Below are 24,878 nucleotides of genomic sequence, written 5' to 3' on the forward strand. Positions count from 1 at the left end.
CTGGAGCCCACACATGATCGAATTGTCCGACGAAATCCCGTCCACCGGGCAAAGTCTGCCGTAAAGTCCGCTCGTGTGTACGCGGCATCAAAGTAAGCCTGTTGATGCGTGAAAAAACTTACCCGCCTAAGGTTATGAAAAACGCGCATGCATAGATTAAAATGGGCCTAGGTATCTGCAATTTGCTAATATAACTGATATTTATTCAGCTGAGTTTTGCCACTCTTGTCTTATCTCTGAATTCTACTGTGGGAACACTATTGGGCCGTACACACAATAGGATTTTCCGACAAATGTTGGATGTGAGCTTGTTGTCGGAAAGTCCGACTGTGTGTATGCTCCATAGAACATTTGTTGTCGGAATTTTAAGAGCAGGTTCTCAAATTTTCCAACAAGACTTGTTGTTGGAAATTCCAAGCGTGTACACAATTCCGACGCACAAAAGTCCACGCATGCTCGAAATTAAGCAGAAGCCACACTGGCTATTGAACTTCATTTTTCTCGGCTCGTCGTACGTGTTGTACGTCACCGCGTTCTTGACTGTCGGAATTTCTGACAACATTTGTGTGACCGTGTGTATGCAAGACAAGTTTGAGCCAACATCTGCCGGAAAGAAAATCCACAGTTTTGTTGTCAGAAAATCCTATCGCTTGTACATAGCTTATCAGTTTCTTTCTACTCTCAGTTTAAATTCACGTTCCAAGAAAGGACTGCTTTACTTCCTTCTACTAAGTATTCTGCAGAACTGCATTCTGGTAACTGACAGTGAGTCTAAATGTATTAGGGTGTTCAAATAACGAAATGGCTTTGTTGCATTACTAAAGTCAGGACTATATTTCCAGGTAGATCAGTCACCCTGCTAAAGGAGAAAGTAGAAGTGGTCAGTCTTCATTACTGGAAGCTCCCGCATACAGGCAACATTGCACAATGGATTACTACACAAATCTGGAAGATATACACTAAGCATACAAAGATTCAGCAAGCCTCTTGTATTTACACCCTATTTGCTTATCCAGAGTTCAGTTTGTAATAAGAGGGCCAGCTAGAACCCATTCAGTGATCTATTCATTTAAAAACTGGCATGCAAGGTGGGCGAAGGGAGCTGGCAAGAACTCTTTTGTAGGTAAACTGACAAAAAAAAAAATCAAACAAGAGGTTAACTCCTCTGACTTAGCAATAAATTTAAAGTTAAGCCATAAAAAGTGAAACAAATAATGTACAGTTAAAGTGATTGTAAAGATTTGTTTTAAAAAATTAACAAATATTTTATACTTACCTCCTCTGTGCAGTTGGTTTTGCACAGAGCAGCCCCAATCCTATTCTTCTCGGATCCCTCTTTGCTGCTCCTGGCCCCTCCCTCCTATCGATTGCCCCCACAATCAGCAGCTTCCTATAGGGGCACTGGAGCCGAGTCACAGCTCCCTGTGTCCATTCAGACACAGAGCCCTGACCCAGCCCTGCCCCCTCTCTCCCCTGATTGGCTGACTGACTTTAATTGACAGCCAATGGCGCCGCTGCTGTGTCTCATTTTATAAAAAACCTTCTGGCTTTACAACTCCTTTAACCGCTTGCCAACTGTATAACACAGATATATGGCGACAAGGTAAGTGATCCAGCACTTCTGGGTAGGGGGCATGCGTGCGCCGCTGACGACCTGGCTCCACTGTGAATAGACACAGCAGATGCCGATCAACCGGCCGGCACCTGCCAATAATCTGGACAACACACTGGACAGAACTCTGCCTATATAAACAAGGCAGAGTTCTGTCCCGTCAGCGGGGAAACAATGGATTTCCTTTCTCTGCAAAGCAGGGAATAAAAGTCATCATCTCGATTAGTAAAAGCAGCACACAGTTTACACCAAAACACTGGTTAGGCACACATTTAACCCTTTGATCGCCCTAGATGTTTAACCCCTTCCAAGCCAGTGTCATTGGTACAGTGACAGTGCATATTTTTATCACAGAGTAGTGTCACTGTCAAAAGTGTCAGTTAGTGTCAGAATGTCTGCCACAACATCACAGTTCCATTATAAGTAGCTGGTTGCTGCCCATACTAGTAAAAGGAAAACAAAAACACATTAAAAAAATCAATATACACTTATTGGGATTTATTTAACCAAAAATATGTAACAGAATACATATTGGCCTAAATGTATGAAGAAATTAGATATTTTTTTAATTATTGGATATGTTTTATATCAAAAAGTTAAAAATATAGTTTTTTTTTTTTTATTTATAGTGCAAAAAATAAAAATTGCCATGGTAATTAAATACCACCAAAGGAAACCTCTGTTTGTGGGGGGTAAAAAATTACATACATTTTACTTGGGTACAGCGTCGCATGACTGTGCAATTGTCCGTTAAAATAACGCAGTGCCATATAGCAAAAAGTGGCCTGGTCATGAAGGGGAGTAAATCTTCCGGAGGTCAAGTGGTTAAATCAGTACAGAAGGGTTGATGTAAACAGAGATTTAGGCTTCCTCCAATGCAGGTCAAGTGCTTTAAGCCTACAATGAAAGTAAGATGGGAGATCAGACTGGCTGAGCTGCTATTTTGGTCACATGACTGAAGGAAGCACAAGGCATTGTTTTTTTTTTTTTCTTTCTAGGAAAGGTAACCATTGCACCCTTTGACTTCTGCTTTATCCTTCCAAGAAAGCAGAACTTTACAAAAAAAAATTGGAACATTTGTGAACAAGCAGGCTTTTTATCATAGAAAAGATAGTCTTATGCCCCGTACACACGAGCGGAATTTCCGTCGGAAAAATCTTGGATGGTTTTTCCGACGGAATTCTGCTCAAGCTTGGCTTGCATACACACGGTCACACAAAAGCTCACTGAACTTTCGACTGTTAAGAACGCGGTGACGTACAACACTTCGACGAGCTGAGAAAATGAAGTACAATGCTTCCGAGCATGCGTCAAATTGTTTCCAAGCATGCGTGTTTTTTTAGCGTCGGAATTGCATACAGACTAACGCATTTTCCAATAGGAACTTTTTCCGACCGAAAAATAGAGAACCTGCCCTCAATCTCAATCCTCAATTCCGCCAGCAAAAGTCCGATGGAGCATACACACGGTCGGAATTTCTGACCAAAAGCTCACATCAGACTTTTGCTGGTGGAATTTCCGTTCGTGTGTACGGGGCATAAAGCTCTTATGCAAAAAAAAAGAAAATGTATCTGCCTTTTTCCCATCTTCTTAAGAGTACATCCTGGCATCTGCTGGGATGAATGAACTTCTGTGCTTATGTGTGGGGAATTGTGTCACATGGTGTGGCATATGAAGATGGCCAAACATCCTGAATCTGGAAGTATACCAGACAAAGATGGCCCTGGTGAGGGAGGGGGTGGGTAGCATAATTCTGCTTTAACATACACTATATTACCAAAAGTATTGGGATGCCTACCTTTATACCTTAATGGCATCCCAGTCTTAGTCCGTAGGGTTCAATATTGAGTTAGACCCTTTGCAGCTGCAACAGCTTCAACTCTTCTGGGAAGGCTGTCCACAAATGTTTAGGAGTGTGTCTATGGAAATGTTTGACCATTCTTCCAGAAGCGCATTTGTGAGGTCGGGCATTGATGTGGTGCCTGGCTTGCAGTCTCCGTTTTAATTTATCCCAAAGGTGTTCTATCAGGTTGAGGTCAGGACTCTATGCAGGCCAGTCAAGATCCTCTACCCCAAACTCGCTCATCCATGTCTTTATGGACCTTGCTTGGTGTACTAGTGCACAGTCATGTTGGAACAGGAAGGGGCCATCCCCAAATTGTTCTCACAAAGTTGAGAGCATGAAATTGTCCAAAATGTCTTGTTATGCTGATGCCTTAAGAGATCCCTTCACTGGAACTAAGGGGTCAAGTCCAACCCCTGAAAAACAAACCCATACTATAATCCCTCCTCCACCAAATGAATTGAACCAGTGCACAAAGCAAGGTCCATAAAGACATGGATGAGTGAGTTTGGGGAGGAGGAACTTGAATGGCCCGCACAGTTTTGACCTCAATCCCATAGAACACCTTTGGTATGAATTAGAGCAGAACCTGCAAGCTAGGCCTTCTCGTCCATATCAGTGCCTGTCGTCACAAATGCGCTTCTGGAAGAATGGTCAAACATTCCCATAGACACACTCCTAAAGCTTGTGGACAGCCTTCCAGAAGAGTTGAAGCTGTTATAGCTGCAAAGGGTGGGCCAACTCAATGCTAAACCCTACGGACAAAGACTGGGATGCAAATAAAGTTCATGTGCGTATAAAGGCAGGCGTCACAATACTTTTGGTAATATAGTGTATGTTAAAGCAGTATAGTGTAGCTTTCAGGTAATATTTTGGTGTAGGTGCACTTTAACCTTTTGCTTCTCAGGTTGTTTGGTCTGCAAGATTTACATTCAGGTATCTCTTCATATTTATATAATGTGATCAGAGAGGGGAATGTGTGGATGGGGGAATCCATTTTATTTATTTTTTTATCAGCCTCATTTTTTTTATCACCAGCAGCCACTGCTAGATGGACATAACTATGTAACTGTGTGACTGGCAATGCACAAAAATGTCCAAAAAACACATACAGAACACCATTTTTTGATAACACAAGTGCACCACAAAGCGTGAGAGTGCCTTACCATGTGTTGTAGTGCTCTACAACACATGTGCATACTTGCCAACAGTCACGATTTTCCTGGGACAATCCCGATTTTTGGACCCTTGTGCCGATCTGAGTCCATCTCGATGAAAATCCTGGGATTTTGCTTTTGTTCCGGGATTCGGGACGGTTTTTGACAAAGACTGCAGCTTCTGTCTCCGAAAATATGTCTGCCACTGCGAGTTCTCTTTCCAGCTAGCAGGTCTTTCCCCTTGTGTTCAGTGGAGAGGGGAGGGGCCTCTGAGCCAATCGGTTTCTCTCTTCAGTGTACAAGTAGACAATTCTTTTGTACACTGAAGCCGGTTAGCTGCACAGATCAAAGGCTCCTCCCCTCTCCATTGAGCACTAGGGGAAAGAGACCTAAATGGAGCTGTCGCCAACCCTCCATCCCGTGGCCTGCTGCCGACAAAAGGGAGAGCCAAGGGACTCCACTGGGGACACTGAAGTAAGGAGGGACTCCACTGCCTGGGGGCACCTGATGTAAGAGGGACTCCAGTGGGGACACCTGATGTAAGAAGGGACGCCTGATGTAAGGAGGGACTCCACTGCCTGGGGACACCGGACGAAGGAGGGACTTCACTGGGGACACTGATGTAAGAGGGACTCCACTGCCTGGGGACACCTGATGTAAGAGAGACTCCACTGCCTGGGGACACCTGAGATGTAAGGTGGGACTCCACTGCCTGGGGACACCTGAGATGTAAGGTGGGACTCCACTGCCTGGGGACACCTGAGATGTAAGGTGGGACTCCACTGCCTGGGGACACCTGAGATGTAAGGTGGGACTCCACTGCCTGGGGACACCTGATGTAAGGAGCTACTCCGCTGCCTGGGGACACCTGATGTAAGGAGGGACTCTGCTGGGGCACCTGATGTAAGGAGGGACTCCGCTGGGGGCAGCTGATGTAAGGAGGGACTCCGCTGGGGGGCACCTGATGTAAGGAGGGACACCGCTGGGGGGCACCTGATGTAAGGAGGGACTCCGCAGGGGGGCACCTGATATAAGGAGGGACTCCGCTGGTGGCACCTGATGTAAGGAGGGACTCCACTGCCTGGGGACACCTGATGAAAGAGGGATTCCACTGCCTGGGGACACCTGATGTAAAACGGACTCCACTGCGTGGGGACACCTGATGTAAGAGAGACTCCACTGGGACCACTAATGTAAGGGGGACTCCACTGGGGACACTGAAGTAAGGAGGGACTCCACTGCCTGGGGGCACCTGATGTAAGAGGGACTCCAGTGGGGACACCTGATGTAAGAAGGGATGCCTGATGTAAGGAGGGACTCCACTGCCTGGGGACACCGGACGAAGGAGGGACTTCACTGGGGACACTGATGTAAGAGGGACTCCACTGCCTGGGGACACCTGATGTAAGAGAGACTCCACTGCCTGGGGACACCTGAGATGTAAGGTGGGACTCCACTGCCTGGGGACACCTGAGATGTAAGGTGGGACTCCACTGCCTGGGGACACCTGAGATGTAAGGTGGGACTCCACTGCCTGGGGACACCTGAGATGTAAGGTGGGACTCCACTGCCTGGGGACACCTGATGTAAGGAGCTACTCCGCTGCCTGGGGACACCTGATGTAAGGAGGGACTCTGCTGGGGCACCTGATGTAAGGAGGGACTCCGCTGGGGGCAGCTGATGTAAGGAGGGACTCCGCTGGGGGGCACCTGATGTAAGGAGGGACACCGCTGGGGGGCACCTGATGTAAGGAGGGACTCCGCAGGGGGGCACCTGATATAAGGAGGGACTCCGCTGGTGGCACCTGATGTAAGGAGGGACTCTGTTGGGAATGCCTGGTGTAAGGAGGGACTCTTCTGGGGACACCTGATGGCATCTGGTGGCAGGTGACATGGCAAGTGACACGCTCAGGGCTTCCACTGATTCTGCATTATGGTGAGTTGAACTATTTCATTTTATATTACAATGTAATAATAGAAATAATGCGCTTCAATCATCCTGACACCATAACAACCATGGCGCCGGGATGATTGAAAGCGCTAACACCAGGTGTTTGGAGTATCTTTATCTGCTGATTGTTAAACTTTCTGGAATTCACATATTGCTATTGTAGGATCTGGGCCTGCTGTCCCTCCATCCCTCTTTCTTTCCTTCCTTCTCTCTCCTCTCCCTATTTCTTTCTTTCTTCTTCCTTCCATCCCTTGTTCATCTCAGACTCGAACAACACCTCTTTTGAGCCACGCCCCCTTTAAGCCACTTCCAACATTTAGTTTAAGCTGCATTTTCCTTTCCCCGCTACATCACACCTAAAAATGAATGCTCCGCCCCCTAATTATAATAGGACTCTGCCTACAGACAACAAAGTGTCCCTATAATTTTTTCTACAGTGTTGGCACCTATGCATGTGCAGTGGAGCTGCATAATCCCTTAGTGCATTAGGATGTGTTATTACAACACACCGCACTGGAACGGTGTGGTTGCACAAGACAACCGAAGCACATCTCCTAAACACTTCCCATCTGGCCTTCAGCAAAATGATGGCCAGGCGGGTGCTTTTCCATCCTGACTGGATGTCATATGACGTTTTGTCAGGATGCGCCGATCGCGGGACACAGCCAATGACCAATCTGAGTATCGGCTCACTTCCGGTACCATGTGAGCGACGTAATGAATCACAGCAGGTCACATTACCATTGTACGCAATGGATGGCTTCCTTTCAAGCCATCCAATGCGTACAAATGTGTTGCTAGCTGTAATTGGTCAGTCCGATCACATGGTACAGACAGGGCCAATCACAGCCCATCTGTACCATTTGATTAGCTTTGACCAATCACAGCTAATCACAACAAAACAGACTGAATGAATTTCATTCTGCAAAATGCTTGCTTTATAGCAATGTAATACTGTACATTGCTGTAAACAAACATAATGTGTAAAAAATAAAAATAAAATCCTGATCACCTCCCCAGAGCAGTACAGTGTTACCATGGTAACATTATAATGCTCTGGTCACAGTGTGATAAAAAAATGAAATTAAAAAAAATGTAATAAAAAATAATAACATTTTTTTTTCGTACAGTCACCAGTCAGTGTCCCTGATCACCACCACACCAGTTATATGATGACGCTGTACTGCACTGGTGACAGTTTTTTTTTAATTTCTTTATTTTCCAAAAAATTACAACTTCAAAAAACCCGCCATGCCTTTACTAAATACTTTGGACTGTCTACATTTCAAAAAGGAGTTGTTTGGGGGGTATTTCTACTGTCCTGGCATTTTAGGGCCTCAAGAAACGAGATAGGCCGTCAATACATCAGGATTGATCAATTTTCAGATACTTTATATACCATAGTTTGTCGACTCTATAACTTTCCTATATACTAAATAATATACACCGATTTGGGTTATTTTCACCAAAGAAATGTAGCAGAATACATTTTGGGCTAAATTTATAAAGAACAATTATTTATTTGCAACATTTTTTTAACAGAAACAAATAAAAACTTAGTTTTTTCAAAAAAATTATTTTTTTCATTTATTTAGCAAAAAAAAAACAGTGGTAATTAAATATTTCCAAAAGAAAGCTCTATTTGTGTGAACAAAATGATAAAAACTCAGTTTGGGTGCAGTGTTGCATGATTGCGCAATTGTCATTCAAAGTGCGACTGAAAGCTGAAAATTGCTCTGGGCAGGAGGCCGGTAAAAGTGCCTGGTATTGAATTGGTTAAGTTGGCCATAGATAGCTCAAATTTGGCCGGTTTAGCAGAGACCAGTCAAATTTTGATCCCTATATGGCCATTCTCGTTTCAGAGAGGTCCATCTAATAATCATCTTCTTCTGAACCAGGTTGTTGGGAATTTTTTCTTCAATCAGTGCTGTAGCCAATTGGCTTCAGTGCTGAACAGTGTGTTCTAATAGTGTGGAAACACATGGGGGAATGTGTGGATGGGGGAATCAGTTTTATTTATTTTTTTATTAGCCTGATGTCTGATCAAGCAAACTGACCATGTATGCCCAGCCTTAGACCTGAGCAGAGATGTACTTTGATTCACTTCTGCAATAAATAGATTTACTTTTGCTGATACTTGAGTGGTGTGACCGCCATTTTCGAAGCACAGTAGCTTTATTTTTGATACCATATTTACCCTGCCTGCTCTTTTATATATGGAGAATAAAATTGGCATGTTTATGACTTTTAGGGTTCATTAAATTTACATTTGTGTGTGTTATATTAAGGCAGTCTGTTTTTTTTTTCTTTAATAGGTTTTTAAAGCATTTCAGTACACAAAAAAATGCACCTGTTCTATTTTGACAAAGCTGCACACTGCAGCACACATACGTGCATTGTGGTGCACAGGTGGATTTTTTTTACTGTATATGTATGTTGGGGTACAATTCAGTATAAATAGCAACACACTGCAATGCACCTATATACCTTCACATTAGCGTGCGTTACAGTCAGGGCATGGGCACCAGGTGCATGGGGGCCCCATAATAGTCTTGATATATATTAAACTTGCCAACTGTCCTAGATTTGCCGGGGCAGTGTCCCAGAACCTGTATTGTGCCCTCCTGACTTCCCCTGTACTCTGCCCTTCTGCACCCCCTTTTTGCACACTTTTTGTTGATTAGTCTTTGATTCATGGCATGTTTTCTTACTGTTTAAAATCTAAAGTACTAATAAATATATGTTTAATTCTATCAACTATTTACACTTTAATTATTGGGAGTAGGTGCGTTCATTATGGCAGGCTGGTATGGGCCCATGATGCTGATAAGATGGCCCTGGTTACAGTACTTTTTACCATGCTTTACAGCAATGCAAAAGTGCATATGGGCCCTTAGTGATTGGTGAGAAAGGTAGATACTGCTGCCATACAAGGCTGTGATTGAAAGGTTTGCATGTAACTTCAGGATCTCCTGATCTTTTTGACATTCATTTATTATGAATGGTAGTCTCTGAAATTGCATGTTTTCATAATTTTCTTGGATTAAATTGTCAAAATCTGTAAAGGGTTTACCTTGTATGCCTTCAAGTTTTTTTGGGATTGCTTTTTGGGATCCTTTGCATTTAATTATTTAATTCTCAATGGTTGGTGAAAATGGCAAATACCACTGCCACGCAATGAGTAAACTTTTAGCTTGAGGGTGACTCTTTTTCATTGTGTTAAACATATTTAAATCATCTTTATCGAGCAGCCAGCCATACATGAGTATGGTCAACAAGTGTGGTTGTCTGGACACAAATCGCACAAAGGAAATGACAGTTGAAGCGTTGGACTTAATATGCTGCGTGTACATGCGACTTATATCCAGATGACTGAGCTCCGGCATGTGACCCGATCTCTCAAAAAATGTTCTCCACCCAGATTCAGTGACGTTGGTGTTGGTTTGCAGTTCAAGTTGTTGAAGCTTTTTCAGATAGCCGTTTCTTGAAATATCAGCTACAAAGATAATAAATAATACAAATACAGTCATAGAAAAATATTAACATCTTTCAATTGAGAATCTATAAGCATCTGTAGCACCCTGGGGTTTAGTTAGGGAGCTCCTCACAAATTTACTTGCCAAGAGTAGTTATCTTTGTCAATTGATAGAGGTCTATTGATTTCTCCCTAAGTTTGGCCTTGTTGCACTTTTCTCTTCTACCAGTAGGTGGCCGGGTACTTGGTGGTACTAGATATGAGAAGGGCAACACAAGGTCAGGTTATGAGTATTTGGGGTATCTCAGCCAATGAGCAGGGGTTTTCTTGAATCCCTTGGCTTGCTGGGAGAACCTATATATTCGGGTAAAGTCATGTGAGCTAGGTTCTGTGCCACGTGGATGGCTGTGTGGGTGGACGTGTGTCGTACACCCAGGCTACTAGGCCAGAGATTGGACCTATCCCGGGGGAATCAGGCTGCCAGGCCGTGTGAGGGCCTATCCAGAAATAAAAGGGCAGCACAGGGTTGGGACTGTGGCTTGCAGTCCAACCAAAAGTGACGGTTCTGCCAGCCGGAGAACCTGTCAGTGGTCAGAGGCAGAAGGGAAGCTGTCGCCACAAAAGGACCAACCATGTTTACCAGGGACCACAGTGAGTAACTGAAGCAAGTACCAGAACCATATTCTCCCTGAAAGGGCACGGTGGAGAATCGGGAAACTTCAGGCGGTGATCAAATCAGGGACCCAATCCGCGGAGGAGAAGCTTGCAAAGCAGCCTTGTGAGTCAAGCCAGGGTCCTCGCCGGTTAGCAGGGGTGAAGCTTGAGAAGTATCTGGAGTGCCAAGCTAGGGACCCAGCAGAGAAGCAGGAGTGACACTCGTGGGAGATACCACTGCCAACCTTGGAGGAGCTCAAGGGATTCAGAGTCAATGAATCAGAGGGTCTAGTGAGAGACCGGGAGCTCAGTGTTGCAGAACTACAAGAGGCAGTTGTAGTGGAGCTGAAAGAACTGTTACATTGAGTTAGGAACTGTTAAAGACTGTTACCATAGGAGACTGCATTCCTGCAAGTGCAGATGTGGCTTCTTGCTGGGGCCTTTCCCTGCATGGCTGTTCTCCTATTGAGGTCTCGGAGTCTGCCAATTGGATTAGCAACTATATAAGGGTGTCCTGGCCCTAATCCTCTTTCCCCCAAAAATACAAAAAGGACTGTTAAGAGAAATAAAAACCTCCTTTTACATCCAAGAAGTGTCTGGCGCCAAATAACTTTGTCCACCTTGCACCCACTATGCCTCACAACCCACCACATACAGAAGGATGTCAACTATCTTTGGCTTGGAAAGTTCTCATTAGACTGGACAAGGCCAGAGACTTTGCTACGCATCTAAAAAAGCATCTTAAAGTGTAAGGCTAGTCATATACGACTATATTTCGGATGTGGGCTAAACAAGAGAAATCAATCAATACTTCCATCCACGCTGCATCTCCGCTGCCAGCTATTGCACAGAGACAGCTGCAGCAACTGAAGCTGCCTGAATACTGAAATCTGATAGGATGCGATCACAGTTTGGCTGAAAAATTTACACCCATGTTAGTTGATTTTGTAATTGACTTGTGTTGAGCAGGGTGGTGCTTACTGGGCTGATTCCTGCTGAATAAGCCTTATATGGCCTGCCTAACTGTACTTAACAGTATATGCCTAGAATCTCCTAGAAGGGGCCACACATACATTAACACCAAAGGCGTAGCTTGAAGCTTGTGGGCCCCGATGCAAAATCCCCCCCCCCCCATTACCATCTGCTGCTTTTACAGCCTGCTTGCCCCGTCACTCTGTCTAGGTAAAACTGGACACTTATGTTATAATGTATTGCAAATAAGAATTTAATATTACTCTGGAAATTTTTTCTGATCATCATCACTACACCAGGCCTAATCCAGGAGGGCAAATATTGCACACACTGGTCAGCACCCGCCAGGGGGTACAACACATACCCATTTAAATAGCTCACTCTTTGGCACAACTTTTTTCCATTTATTCTATTTAAATGAATTCCATTCATTTTTATTACTAGATTCACATCTATGATGTACACATTTTGATCTTAAATCTAGTATGTCAAACGCCTGGCAGAGGGTGTAACACACATCATACATTTTTTACTTATTTTTTATTTTTATTTCATATATTTATTGATCGTTTATTCCACTTTTCATATACTTATTTGTGACACATTATCTGCACACCTCATCTTCTTTTTGTGTAATATGGATGCTAGCTCCATGCAGAGGGTATAGCACTCCAACATATTTCACCATTCCACCACTTTTTTACATATGTCACTCTGAAAAACTAAATCAGCCCCATAACCCCTAGGATTTTTATTACACACACAAATTGCCATTAGTCTAAGTATTGACTTTCATTGTAAGATATGCTTTTTTGAATATCCCCTGGGTATGGTCCCTTTCCCCTATACTGTCTCATACTTATAATATATGCTCTAGCACACTGCAAAGGGTGCAAAGATAGCAGAATACCACAAAAGGGGAAACCATATATTGCCTAAGTAGAACAGCGCCACACCTACATCCTCTTTTCACCAACTTCAGTATACTTCACTTAGGTGATAGTATTTCTGTAGGGGCAGCAGTTCATTCTTTAAATCATTTCGATTTTTTTCTTGTATTTATATCCGCTGCGCGGATTTACCCACAAGCTTTTTCTACTTTCCCACTTGGGCTGCTCTGTGTCAGTGGTAAAGCGCCACTTGGTTTAGCGGCGCTTTACTGCTGTTTTAGCAGCGATTTTAGGCCGCTAGCAGGGTGTTTTTAGTCCCCAAGAAGTGGTTAAAAATGCCTGTGTTGCGGTGCATCCGAAGCGCTTTTCAGGCACTTCGGAAGCGCTGCCCATTCAATGCAATGTATACACCACTCCCAAACTGCCCCAAAGATGCTGCTTGCAGGACTTTCACACTGGGGAGGCATGAGAGGCAGTTTTCAGGAGCTTTATAGGTGCTATTTTTAGCGCTAAAACACCTGAAAACTGTCTTCAGTGTGAAAGGGGTCTGAGAGAAAGAATAAAACAAATGACACTGCAAAAATCTAAACTTAGCCCAACTTAGTGGATATTATCAGTCAGTAGAGCAATGGACAGAGTTCCCATTATCACATCAGAGTCCTCATTTTACATCAGTGCCCTCATCATCACATCACATCAGAGCCCCCTCATCACATCAGAGTCTCCAATATCACATCAGAGCCCCAATTATCACATCAGAGCCCCAATTATCACATCAGAGCCCCCATTATCACATCAGAGCTCCCTCCATCTCAGCAGAGCCCCCTCCATCTCAGCAGAGCCCCCTCCATCAGATCAGGATCTTCATTTCACATCAAAGCCCCCTCCAATACATCAGAGCCCCCTCCATCACATCAAAGTCCCCTCCATCACATCAGAGCCCCCTCCATCACATCAGAGCCCCCTCCATCACATCAGAGTCCCCTCCATTACATCAGAGCCCCCATTATCACATCAGAGCCCTCTCCATTACATCAGAGCCCCCATTTTCACATCAGAGCCCAGATTTCACATCAGAGCCCCCATTAGCACATCAGAGCCCCGATTTCACATCAGAGCCCCCATTATAACATCATAGCCCAGATTTCACATCAGAGCCCCCTTAATCACATCAGAGCCCCCTTAATCACATCAGAGCCCCCATTATAACATTATAACTGAGATTTCACATCAGAGCCCCCTTCATCACATCAGAGTCCCCATTTCACATTCGAGCCCCCTCCATCACATCAGAGCCCCCTCCATCACATCAGAGCCCCCATTATCACATCAGAGCCCCCTCCATCATATCAGAGTCTCTATTTCACATCAAAGCCCCCTCCATCATATCAGAGCCCCAATTATCACATCAGAGACCTTGCCATCACATCAGAGCCCCCATTATCACATCAGAGCCCTCATTATCACATCAGAGCCCCCCTGACAAAAGTCCACGACCAATATGTTCAAACTAATCAAATGACAATGATTTGATTAGTTTAAACATAGCCCTGAGCAAATCCCCAGGAAGTGGGCCTGGCAGGGGAATAAGGAGCCCTTAAATAGCAATGAGCCATTCCAGTCAGGGAGTCGGATGGAAGATGTAGAATCAGTGCTGGAGGAATCTGTTGGTGGCCCTTGAGGGACCCCTGCTGGGGAGGAATTTTTCCCCAGGCTGGAGCTTTGGAGGCTCTCATGGAAGGATCCCACCACAGAAGGCAGTTGGAGGGACCCTAATCGGAGAGGCAGCAAGAGCAGGGAGAGACGGTGAGTAGATCAGCACGGTGCAGGGACAGACAAGGGGAGAGACTGCCAGCTGTAGCAGGCCTCTCTTGGAGACAGCGGTATGCCAAATCTTCATCCAACTTTGCCCTGGGGAGTCTGCAGTGTGTGTCAGCCAGGAGGACTGGGAAGAGGAAGCAGCCAGGTGGGTTAGCATTTCTGCAAGCAGTAGAGCTGGGATCAGTGTCTACGGGGAAGCAGAAGGTGATGCAAGATGCTGTTCACTTCACATGTGGTACTTTACCAAGGGACTGAGAGTTTGTAGCTTGTAATGGGCTGTTGCTGAGCTAATGGTAGACTGTTAGTTCAATGAACCCAGCAGAAGCTGTGCAAAGGAACTGAGTTTGTGCAGGAGGAAGGATGAAGAGAAATCTGTAAATAGCAAGGACGTTGTTCCTGGTTTTGTGTGTTGGACATTTTGGCATCCCATAATCCTTAACCCCATCTAACTTATCATCCCCTAATAAAAACAACAAAAACAAGCCAAAGGACTGATTTCTGTGTCTGGATGCAAGAAGGAAATGCTGTTTGACTGGCTGTGCAGAACCCTGACATCTGCAACTCCTACGGGGTTAGTGCTACAATTGCAATTTTCGATACTGGAAGCTCCACTGACTGCCTAAGAATTCTACTCTACTTACAAAGCTGTTACCACCTAATCTCTCTCCACTTCCTCTAGAAGGGCTTCTTTAATATTAACCATCCAACTCAATTTTGGCTAGCCCACTGCTGCAAATGTTACTGCTGGTCTGCAGGCACTTGCAGATGCTACAGTACCTAGGAGATCTAGATCTTATTTTCGGACTAAAGCGTCCTTGAACGTAACCGCAAGGTGACGTGTCTTGTCAGTCGCATTAATGATGCATCCACCATCGGAGGAGACAGCAGCAGGTTGACCTTTGGCTCTTTTGGGAAAATAGAATTTTTATTACAGCTTACCTGTAAAATCCTTTTCTTGGAGTACATCATGGGACACAGAGCCTTAAGTAATTACTTAATGGGTTATGGGCCACCTTCAGGTGTTGACGCTGGTATACCCAATCAAGGAAGTTCACTCCCTATATAACCCCTCCTTCTTCCAGGAGCACATCAGTTTTTGTAGCAAAGCAATTTTTACCCATAGCAATGCTACTTGAGGGGAGGGAGAAACAACCCCCAGGGTATCCACAGACTTGAGGATTTATATTGCTGGCTGCAGTACACTGCACCCAAAAGCGATATCCTCATACCTCCTTACATCCACCCAATAAAATTTTTGTGAATGTATACACTGAAGACCAAGTTGCGGCCTTACAGATCTGAGCCATGGGGGCTTAGTGACACACTGCCCAAGAAGCACTAACCGCTCTGGTAGAGTGCGCCTTAATTTAAAAAGGGGGAACGCTTATCCCTTAATTTATAATTTTGAATTATAACTTGCCGAATCCACTTAGCGACAGTGGATCTCGACGCTGCCTGTCCTTTCTTAGGACCCTCTGGCAGAATAAATAAGACATCAGTCTTACGGATCTGAGCAGTTGCCTTTAAATAGATTTTTACTGCTCTCACCACATCAAGACAATGTAGTGACTCTCCTCCCCTGGAACATTGTTTTTTGAAAAAACGATGGCAGGACAATATCTTGGTTCAGGTGAAAACCTGAAAATACTTTTGGCAAAAAGCCTAGATGAGGGCGTAACACCACTCTGTTCTCATGAATAATCAAATATGGCTCTTTTCAAGAAACCCTCCTTGCTGAGGATATAGCAACCAAAAACACCAGCTTTCTTGTCAGAAGGACTAAGGGAATATGCTGTATCGGTTCAAATGGCTGACAAAACAAAATTCAAGTCCCAAGGGCTTAAAGGTGATTTAACTGGCGGATCAAACCGCATTACCCCTTGCATAAAAACCCTGGATTAAACAATGCGTAGCAAGCGGTCTTTGAAATAAGATCGATAAGGCTGAGACTTGGCCCTTAATAGTACTCAGGGCCAATTTCATCTATACGCCTATGTGTAGAAAGGCAAGAATTCTGCCTATGATAGATCTCCATGAGTGTCAACCCTTGGATTCACACCAGGAAACATAAGCCCTCCAGACTCTATAATATGTAGTTCTGGAAGCTGGTTTCCCTGCATTAATCAAAGTAGAGATAACTGACCCGGAAATCCCACGTTTCCTCAGAATGTGGGTTTCAATAGCCAGGCCGTTAAATTTAGCATTCGTGAAGTAGGAGGGAATATCAGCCCTTGTGATAGCAGGTCTGGCCTTAGTGGAAGGGACAATGGATCCTCCACTGCCATCTTTACGATTTCTGCATACCATGACCTTCTGGGCCATGCTGGTGCTGCCAGAATTACCGGTTTTCTTTCCAGCTTGATCCTACAAAGAAGTTGAGGCAGCAATTGAATAGGGGGAAATGCATAGATCAGTGAGAACTGATCCCACAGTATCACCAACGCATCTGTTCTGCATGCGAATGGAACCTTTGTTCTGAACACAAAGTTATCTAACTTTATGTTCAACTGGACTCTATAAGATCTATGTCCAGAGTCCCCCATCTTTGACAAACAGCCCGAACATATGTCGGGGTGAAGAAACCATTCCCCTGGGAATAATCTGCTGGCGACTTAAGTAGTCCACGTGTCAATCTTCTATTCCTGGAATGAAGACTGCCGGAATATTTCTTTCTGCCCAAGTTAGAATATGGTTCACCTCTCTCTGCACTGAGAGATTCTTGGTGCCCCCTTTGGTGATTGATATAGGCCACAGCTGTGGCATGGATGGATTGGATCCTGTCAGGACAATCCCTTAACCTGGAAGTCCGCGCACTGCCCGAGTCACTAGGATGTTGATGGGCAAGGCTCTTTCGGTTTTTGAACACTGTCCTTGGACAGTTGTCTTCTCTGTCGTTTACCACTTTCCAGATAAGTGGTCTGAAGGATTTACCTTTTAGCAGATTCTTTAGTAACCACCAATTGAGGCTTTGGGACACCCTTGGGGGCAGCCGCATGGGCTAGTCCAAAGCTTGGATTGTTTTGTTCCAAGCAAATAAAATACTGTTTTGCAACAGTCTTGAAAGGAATTGGGCATAGGGAACTGCTTCGAATGAAGCCACCATCCTTTCTAACAACCTCATGCAAAGGTGAATGGAGGGATCTCCTTTTGATCTGACCATCCGCACCAACTCTCTTATGGAGCTGTCTTTTGCCTGGGCAAGAACACCCTTTTTCTGGGCTGTATCTATAATCAGACCCAAATACTGCAGCTTTTTTAGCGGTTTTGAGGGAGCCTTCACTAGGTTGAGAACGCAACCCAGACTTTTCCAGGTAACTGGTTGTAATGTGTACACCTTACTCCGAATACCGATTGGTCTATTAGCAATAGATCGTCTAGGTATGCCAAGACTGTTTAAGCCCTGTGCCCTTGACCTGGCTAGAGGTGGGGCTAGCACTTTTGTGAACACTCGGGGTGCTGTAATTGGCCCGAAGGGCAAGGCTATAAACTGAGATGCTGCTGTTCTATTTTGAACTGCAGAAACCTTTGGTGAGCTGGAAAATAATGGACATGCAGATATGCATCCCTGATGCCGATAGAAGCCAGAAGTTTTCCTCCTTGTAGGATAGAAACTACTGACCTGATTGACTCCATAGAAAGGAGCGAATCTTCAGGAACTGATTTAGATTCTTTTAGATCTAGAATGGATCTGTTGAATTTCTGCGTGGATCTGTACATGTACAGGAAACACATGAAAAAGGCAGTGAAGGTTTCAAGGAACCTAAGAAAAAACAGAACTATCAGCTGACTCTACTAGAGGTAGCTTGAAAGAGGCACGTACCATCTCTGTAAGAGATTTGTACCAGCAATCTCTCAGATTGCGAGGCTGAAAAAGGTTCAACTCCAGTTGTTTCCTCTGCAGAGGAGTAATCGGTTTGCCTTTCTTTCCTGATCACCTGAGGGTAACCTTTCATCCTCTACCCACTGTTCCCTTGATAAGGGATCTAAGGTGGGGGAGGGGGATCTAACACGCTTCCTTGGATAGCGGATGCGGTTAAAGTCACTAATTTTCCTTCTAGGCCCTGCAGGGCGGAGGAAAAAGGCATTTTCAATCATGTATACAGGGGCTGAATGTTTTTCTCTTCTACAGTCTGATGGTGGAGGTCATCACCACTGCCTAGAGGCAACTGCCCCTGGCGCAGGGGAAGGAGTCCGTTTTAAATAAAAGGACGTTTATACCTTCTTTTTGGGCAAAAGAGTACCTTTTCTGCTAGAAATCATTTGGATGTATTTAACCAAATTCTCCCCAAATAGTCGCTCCCCATGAAAGGGGAAACTAGTCAGAAAAGATGCTTAGGCTGACCAACCCTTTAACCACAGGGTCCTACGCATGTGTTTTAGCTCAAGCACAAGCCGGGACGCTTGGTGGATAGAGTCCCTTTATGGCATCTATGGCAAAACATAGCGCCCTTGGTAGTTCGGCTACTGAGGGGCCTGTTGTGCAGGGACCTCCCTAAGGGCCTCTTGAACTGGTCCTTTTAGGGACTGACTGACAGGTGCCTATTGCAGCGACTGCAGGCTGAGAAATGTACCTGCCAGGAAAAAGAGGATTTTAACAAAAAAAACAACTTCTTATCTTTAAGCATTTGTGCATTGTCTACTGGACAAGTTATGCTGGAAATCGCAGCACCTATTGCTGGTACTTTTCATCTTTTGTGAATTTCTCCTCCGTGGGATAGAGAACTGAGAAAGGGAAAAAATGCTTATTCGATCCTATTCAGCATAAATAAGCTTTCTTGTAATGCATGAAAAAGTTGTAAAGGTTTTAAAGAACCCAAGGAAGAGGCCGAACTTTCAGCTGACTCTGTTAGGGGTAGCATGAAAGTGGAATGAACCATCTCCATAAGAGCTTGTACCATCAATCTCTCAGATTGCGAGGTTGCATAAGGTTCCTCAATTGTTTCCTCCGCAGAGGAAAAATTGGCTTATTTTTCTACGTGAGCGCCTGAGGGTAATACCTCATCCTGTGCCCACTGTTCCCTTGGTAAAGGGTTTGAAGTGGGGAAGGGGGATCTAGCACGCTTCCTATCCCTTTGGATGGAGGATGCGATTAAAGCCCCTAATATTCCTTCTAAGCCCTGCAGGGCAGAGGACAATGCATCTTCAGTCACGTATACAGGGGCTGAAGTGTGAGAAGCAGTTGCACCACCAATCAGTTCCAAAGACTCACCCTGGCTTGCCATATCTGTATCTCCAGAGAGGATGACAGTGTGGAGGCATGACTGGAGTTCCCAGCGCCTGGGGGTGGAACTTTTGGTGCCTTAGTAGTAACCTTGGAAGCCATAGTGCTAAGCACAAAAACAGAGTTACTCTAAGAACTGTTCTATTTGCTGAGCAATAGTAGGAAAAACAATGGCAGCATAGATTAATCTGATGCTAAACAATAATGTCTTTTCCTGTACTGAAAATGCCTGTGTACACCCCTCACGTGCTTCAGCGCTCCTGTGTCCTATTGCAGCCTTGCTTTAGCTGCTCTGGTAGACATTTTTAGTTCTCAGAGCACAGCTTTTAGCCCCGCAGGTGTAAACCTGACTGTCTATGCGCCGTGTGTTTTCCAAGTACAAAATATTTTACAGCGCACACATACAAGAATGACATTTCCTGCAGGGCTAGTTAAAAACACCTGAACATATTAAAAAAATACGGGGGTTTGGTCACACTATATGGTCATATAGTGCTAAGCCCACTTACTGCGACAAAGTACCTCGAATTAGTGGGTCCTACACTAGTAATAGAATGGAAGATCCTCTGTCTCAACCATGGGAGCTGAACTCCTCTATGTCATTCTTGTATGTGTGCGCTGTAAAATATTTTGTACTGTTTATAGGTCTTACAGCAGCACCATCTTGAATTTAAATGCATTGTATGGTGTGCCCCCCAAATATGTACTTGTATGTTGTAATAGGCCCTGACCAGGTTTTTGGGCTGGAGCACCCCTCCCCCTCCTCATTGCCTCCTATTTAGTGGCCACCAGTGATTAGGATGTATCCCTTTCAGTTCTCCCACATAGAGGAGTTCAGCTCCCATGGTTGAGACAGAGGATCTTCCATTCTATTACTAGTGTAAGACCCACTAATTCGGGGTACTTTGTCGCAGTAAGTGGGCTTAGCACTATATGACCATATAGTGTGACCAAACCCCCGTATTTTTTGAATATGTTCAGGTGTTCAGGTGTTTTTAACTAGCCCTGCAGGAAATGTCATTCTTGTATGTGTGCGCTGTAAAATATTTTGTACTGTTTATAGGTCTTACAGCAGCACCATCTTGAATTTAAATGCATTGTATGGTGTGCCCCCCAAATATGTACTTGTGTGTGTTTTCCAAGGACGCTGAGTCCGCACACGACGCCTGACCGCTTAAGCCACGCCCCTTCCCCAACCCTCCCTCCTCCTTCTTTCAAAGTAAAAACATCAACCTCCTGCAAGGACAGCTTTGGTCTGAGACCAGGAGAGGAGGCTGCAGCCGCCATGCGGTGGAATAATCGGCTTGTGTATACATCCACTTGATAACACTTTAACAGACAAGTAAATGTCTTTTAGCCAGGGGGCAGGAGGTGGGTGAGCGGGCGGGGGGTACCTTTAGCAGTTTGTCAGCCTCTAGTGCTTATTAAACTGATTTATAGCAGTTACAGATGTAATGTACCATAGTACATGTACCCCCAGCCACTCAGTTTCCCCAATTGGGGGGAGAGGAGAACCCCCTCCAGCTGCTAGGACACACGCTGTAAGTTTAGCACAGATTATTAGGGTATATGCGTTCTTACTCCCTCTAGAGGAGTTTTAAGGCATTACAATATTGCATATTGAAAGAAAAGTCATAGGTGGACTTTGCAGTACCATTTCCTCGCTGCGGGATAATGCTGAAAACAGACAGATCCAAATTTCACCCATCGCGGTGGGCAGCGTAGTTAACCAGTTCCTGACTGGCGCATGCCGATGTACATCGTCAGAATGGCACGGCTGGGCAAATGGGCGTACCTGTACGTCCATTTGAATTCCCCATTGTGCGCGCCGGCCGGGAGATCCGTGAGTCGGTTCGCGGGTCCCGCGGACTCGATCGCCGCGGGGATACCCGCGATCGCCTCACGGAGAGGACGAATGGGGAGATGCTGATGTAAACAGCATCTCCCCGTTCTGCCTAGTGACAAGTGTCACTGATCACAGCTCCCTTTCATCGGGAGCTGTGATCAGAGTAATGACACTGTTAGCCCATCCACCTACAGTTAGTAATCACTCCCCTAGGACACACTTAACCCCTCCCCGCCCCCCTAGTGGTTAACCCCTTCACTGCCAGTGTCATTTACACAGTAATCAGTGCATTTTTAATCGCACTGATCGCTGTATAAATGACAATGGTCCCAAAAATGTGTCAAAAATGTCCAACATGTCCGCCATAACGTCGCAGTCACAATAAAAATCGCTGATCGCCGCCATTACTAGTAAAAAAAAAAAATTATTAATAAAAATGCCATAAAACTATCCCCTATTTAGTAAACGCTATAACTTTTGCGCAAACCAATCAATAAACGCTTATTGCGATTTTTTTTTTTTTACCAAAAATATGTAGAAGAATACGATCGGCCTAAACTGAGGAAAAAAAATGTTTTTTTATATATTTTTGGGGGATATCTATTATAGCAAAATGTAAAAAATAATGCGTTTTTTTCAAAATTGTCGCTCTTATTTTGTTTATAGCGCAAAAAATAAAAAATCGCAGAGGCGATCAAATACCACTAAAAGAAAGCTCTATTTGTGGGAAAAAAAGGACGTCAATTTTGTTTGGGAGCCACGTCGCACAACCGCGCAATTGTCAGTTAAAGCGATGCAGTGCCGAATCGCAAAAAACACTCTGGTCAGGAAGGGGGTAAAATCTTCTGGGGCTGAAGCGGTTAAACCTTTAAAGACCGGGTCCCTTTTAATAGGGGTTCCACTCCTTTGGACCTGTATAGCACCCCTCAGGAAAACTTTAGGAAATGTAGCAAGACCAAAAAGAGTCCTGGTTGCTAGGGTCCAGCCCTCAACGAGAAGCGTTACAGGCAAAACCTCGTTCTTCTATGCGAGGCCCGGGTACCATCCTGTGGCCGCAGTGGCGTGGATGGATCTGGTTGTGGAGGTTTTTTAAATCCAGTATGGATCCCTCCTGGAGCTCCTCAGAGCACATCTTCACTCGTGACCAACACCTTAGACACTGGCGAAAAAACTGATGTGCTCCTGGAAGGAGGAGGGGTTATATAGGGAGTGAACTTCCTTGATTGGGTATACCAGTGTCAACACCTGAAGGTGGCCCATAACCCATTAAGTACGATGTACTTAATGATGTACAATAAAGTAATACCGTTTTGACAACCTGTTGTTTATACAGGCTTTTTTTTCTCTGACCCCTGCCATTCTTCCTGGATTAACTCCTCCAGTTGTTCAATGAAGGGAAATGAGTACTTTCTAACCTTGTGGAGAGTTTCCCCCACTTCACCCCAGGCAATTGCGTCCTTAGTTGCCCTTGCAAAAGGCTCTATTGGGCAAACATCAAAGCCTGTGGCCCCTTTAATGTCTTCATCCTCCAACAAGCTCTCCAATTTGGACACCACTTACTGGTTCTGGTTGGAAGTGCTAGGCAATTCAGCCACTGACTGAGGAGTAAAGGCTTCATGTATCGACTCCTTGGCTGATTGTTTAATCGATGCCGCTACTTTCCTGACATCCCCTTCTTTGTCAGTTGCTGCTTCCTCCAAGGGGACTTGACATACTAGCTTGTCAGGCAATGACTTTCCACCACAAATGCAGCAACCATTATGGCTAGCATAAAAACAAAAGAGCAGTGCCAATCTAAGTGTAGAGGATAACAAGGCATGGTTTAATCATAAGATATTGTACTCACTAGACAGTGGTAGTATTAAGGTACATCTGTATTAGGGACCAAGGCTGTCTCAGGAGTCCAGGACGCCTCACAAACAGCGTGGTTTCATTGTACTAGGCGGCACCGGTGGCTTCCTGTGTCTTGGGCTGGATGTGAAAAGCGCAGGAGGAAGTCGTCAGCGGGACATCACTGATGTCAGATGGTCGGCTACAGAATGATGCACACGTTCGGAGCATGCGTGCTGCTTCCTCAGGCAATGCCGTCAGCCATCTTTAGTGTGGTTAAATAGGGCTGGCAGATAGGGCAGGCCAATGACATCACTAAGCCCTCCCACCAGCCATAGACAGCCACGCAAAGAGTATACACATCTTTCAAACAACATCTTTTAAAAAAAACGTCAGACTTCAGTGAAAGCTCACTCTTTGACATGTATGGAAAACAAATAAAAACAATGAGATGTCATATGATCAATTAGCAAATTATTTGATTAAATCAGTTAATTAAAAAAAGTTAATTAAAACCAATGGGAATGAAAAGATGGGAATTAAAAAATGGATTTGTAAATTAAAAAATATATAAGAAAATTCATATATAATATGGAAATTTTATGATATGCGATAAGTAATTGTGTGATGTATATAAAGTGCTTTTACACATGTGTGTGTGTGTATGTATAGAACAGGTGTGCACTCAAGGTATAAAAGTCATGGTGGACTCAATCATTGTTTATATATATATATATATATATATATATATATATATATATATATACACATACACACATACATACACATATACAGTATCACACAAAAGTGAGTACACCCCTCACATTTTTGTAAATATTTTATTATATCTTTTCATGTGACAACGCTGAAGAAATTACACTTTGCTACAATGTAAAGTAGTGAGTGTACAGCTTGTATAACAGTATAAATTTGCTGTCCCTTCAAAATAACTCAACACACAGCCTTTAATGTCGAAACCACTGGCAACAAAAACGAGTACACCCCTAAGTGAAAAATGTCCAATTTCGCTCAATTAGCCATTTTCCCTCCCCCGTGTCATGTGACTCATTAGTGTTACAAGGACTCAGGTGTGAATGGAGGGGCAGGTGTGTTAAATTTCGTGTTATCGCTCTCTCATACTGGTCACTGGAAGTTCAACATGGCACCTCACAGCAAAGAGCTCTCTGAGGATCTGAAAAAAGATATGTTGCACTACATAAAGATGGCCTAGGCTGTAAGAAGATTGCCAAGACCCTTAAACTGAGCTGCAGCACGGTGGTCTAGACCATACAGCGGTTTAACAGGACAGGTTGCACTCAGAACAGGCCTTGCCATGGTCGACCAAAGAAGTTGAGTGCACGTGCTCAGAGTCATATCCAGAGGTTGTCTTTGGGAAATAGACGTATGAGTGCTGCCAGCATTGGTGCAGAGGTTTAAGGGGTGGGGGGTCAGCCTGTCAGTGGTCAGACCATACACCGCAAACTGCATCAAACTGGTCTGCATGACTGTCGTCCCAAAAGGAAGCCTCGTCTAAAGATGATGCACAAGAAAGCCTGCAAACAGTTTGCTGAAGACAAGCAGACTAAGGACAGGGATTACTGGAACCA

The 24,878-nt window shown here is 44.5% G+C and overlaps 1 protein-coding gene across 7 annotated transcripts in view; it reads right to left on the bottom strand.

Moving 5' to 3' along the window:
• Positions 1-7,826: 7,826 nt before the first annotated feature.
• Positions 7,827-24,878, bottom strand: part of LOC141135237 (baculoviral IAP repeat-containing protein 1-like) — a 183,235-nt gene continuing 166,183 nt past the window's right edge. For 4 of the 7 annotated variants that reach the window (XM_073624414.1, XM_073624417.1, XM_073624415.1 and 1 more), the window contains one exon: positions 7,828-10,058. In XM_073624414.1, the coding sequence (XP_073480515.1) occupies positions 9,694-10,058 (365 nt within the window). In that variant the 3' untranslated portion in view covers positions 7,828-9,693. Of the gene's footprint in view, positions 10,059-21,787; positions 23,687-24,878 lie in introns of those variants that run through there. The other 3 variants (XM_073624418.1, XM_073624416.1, XM_073624419.1) reach the window with 2 other exon arrangements.

The sequence above is a fragment of the Aquarana catesbeiana genome, linkage group LG01 (genome assembly GCF_042186555.1).
Source record: "Aquarana catesbeiana isolate 2022-GZ linkage group LG01, ASM4218655v1, whole genome shotgun sequence".
NCBI classification, from domain to species: Eukaryota; Metazoa; Chordata; class Amphibia; order Anura; family Ranidae; genus Aquarana; species Aquarana catesbeiana.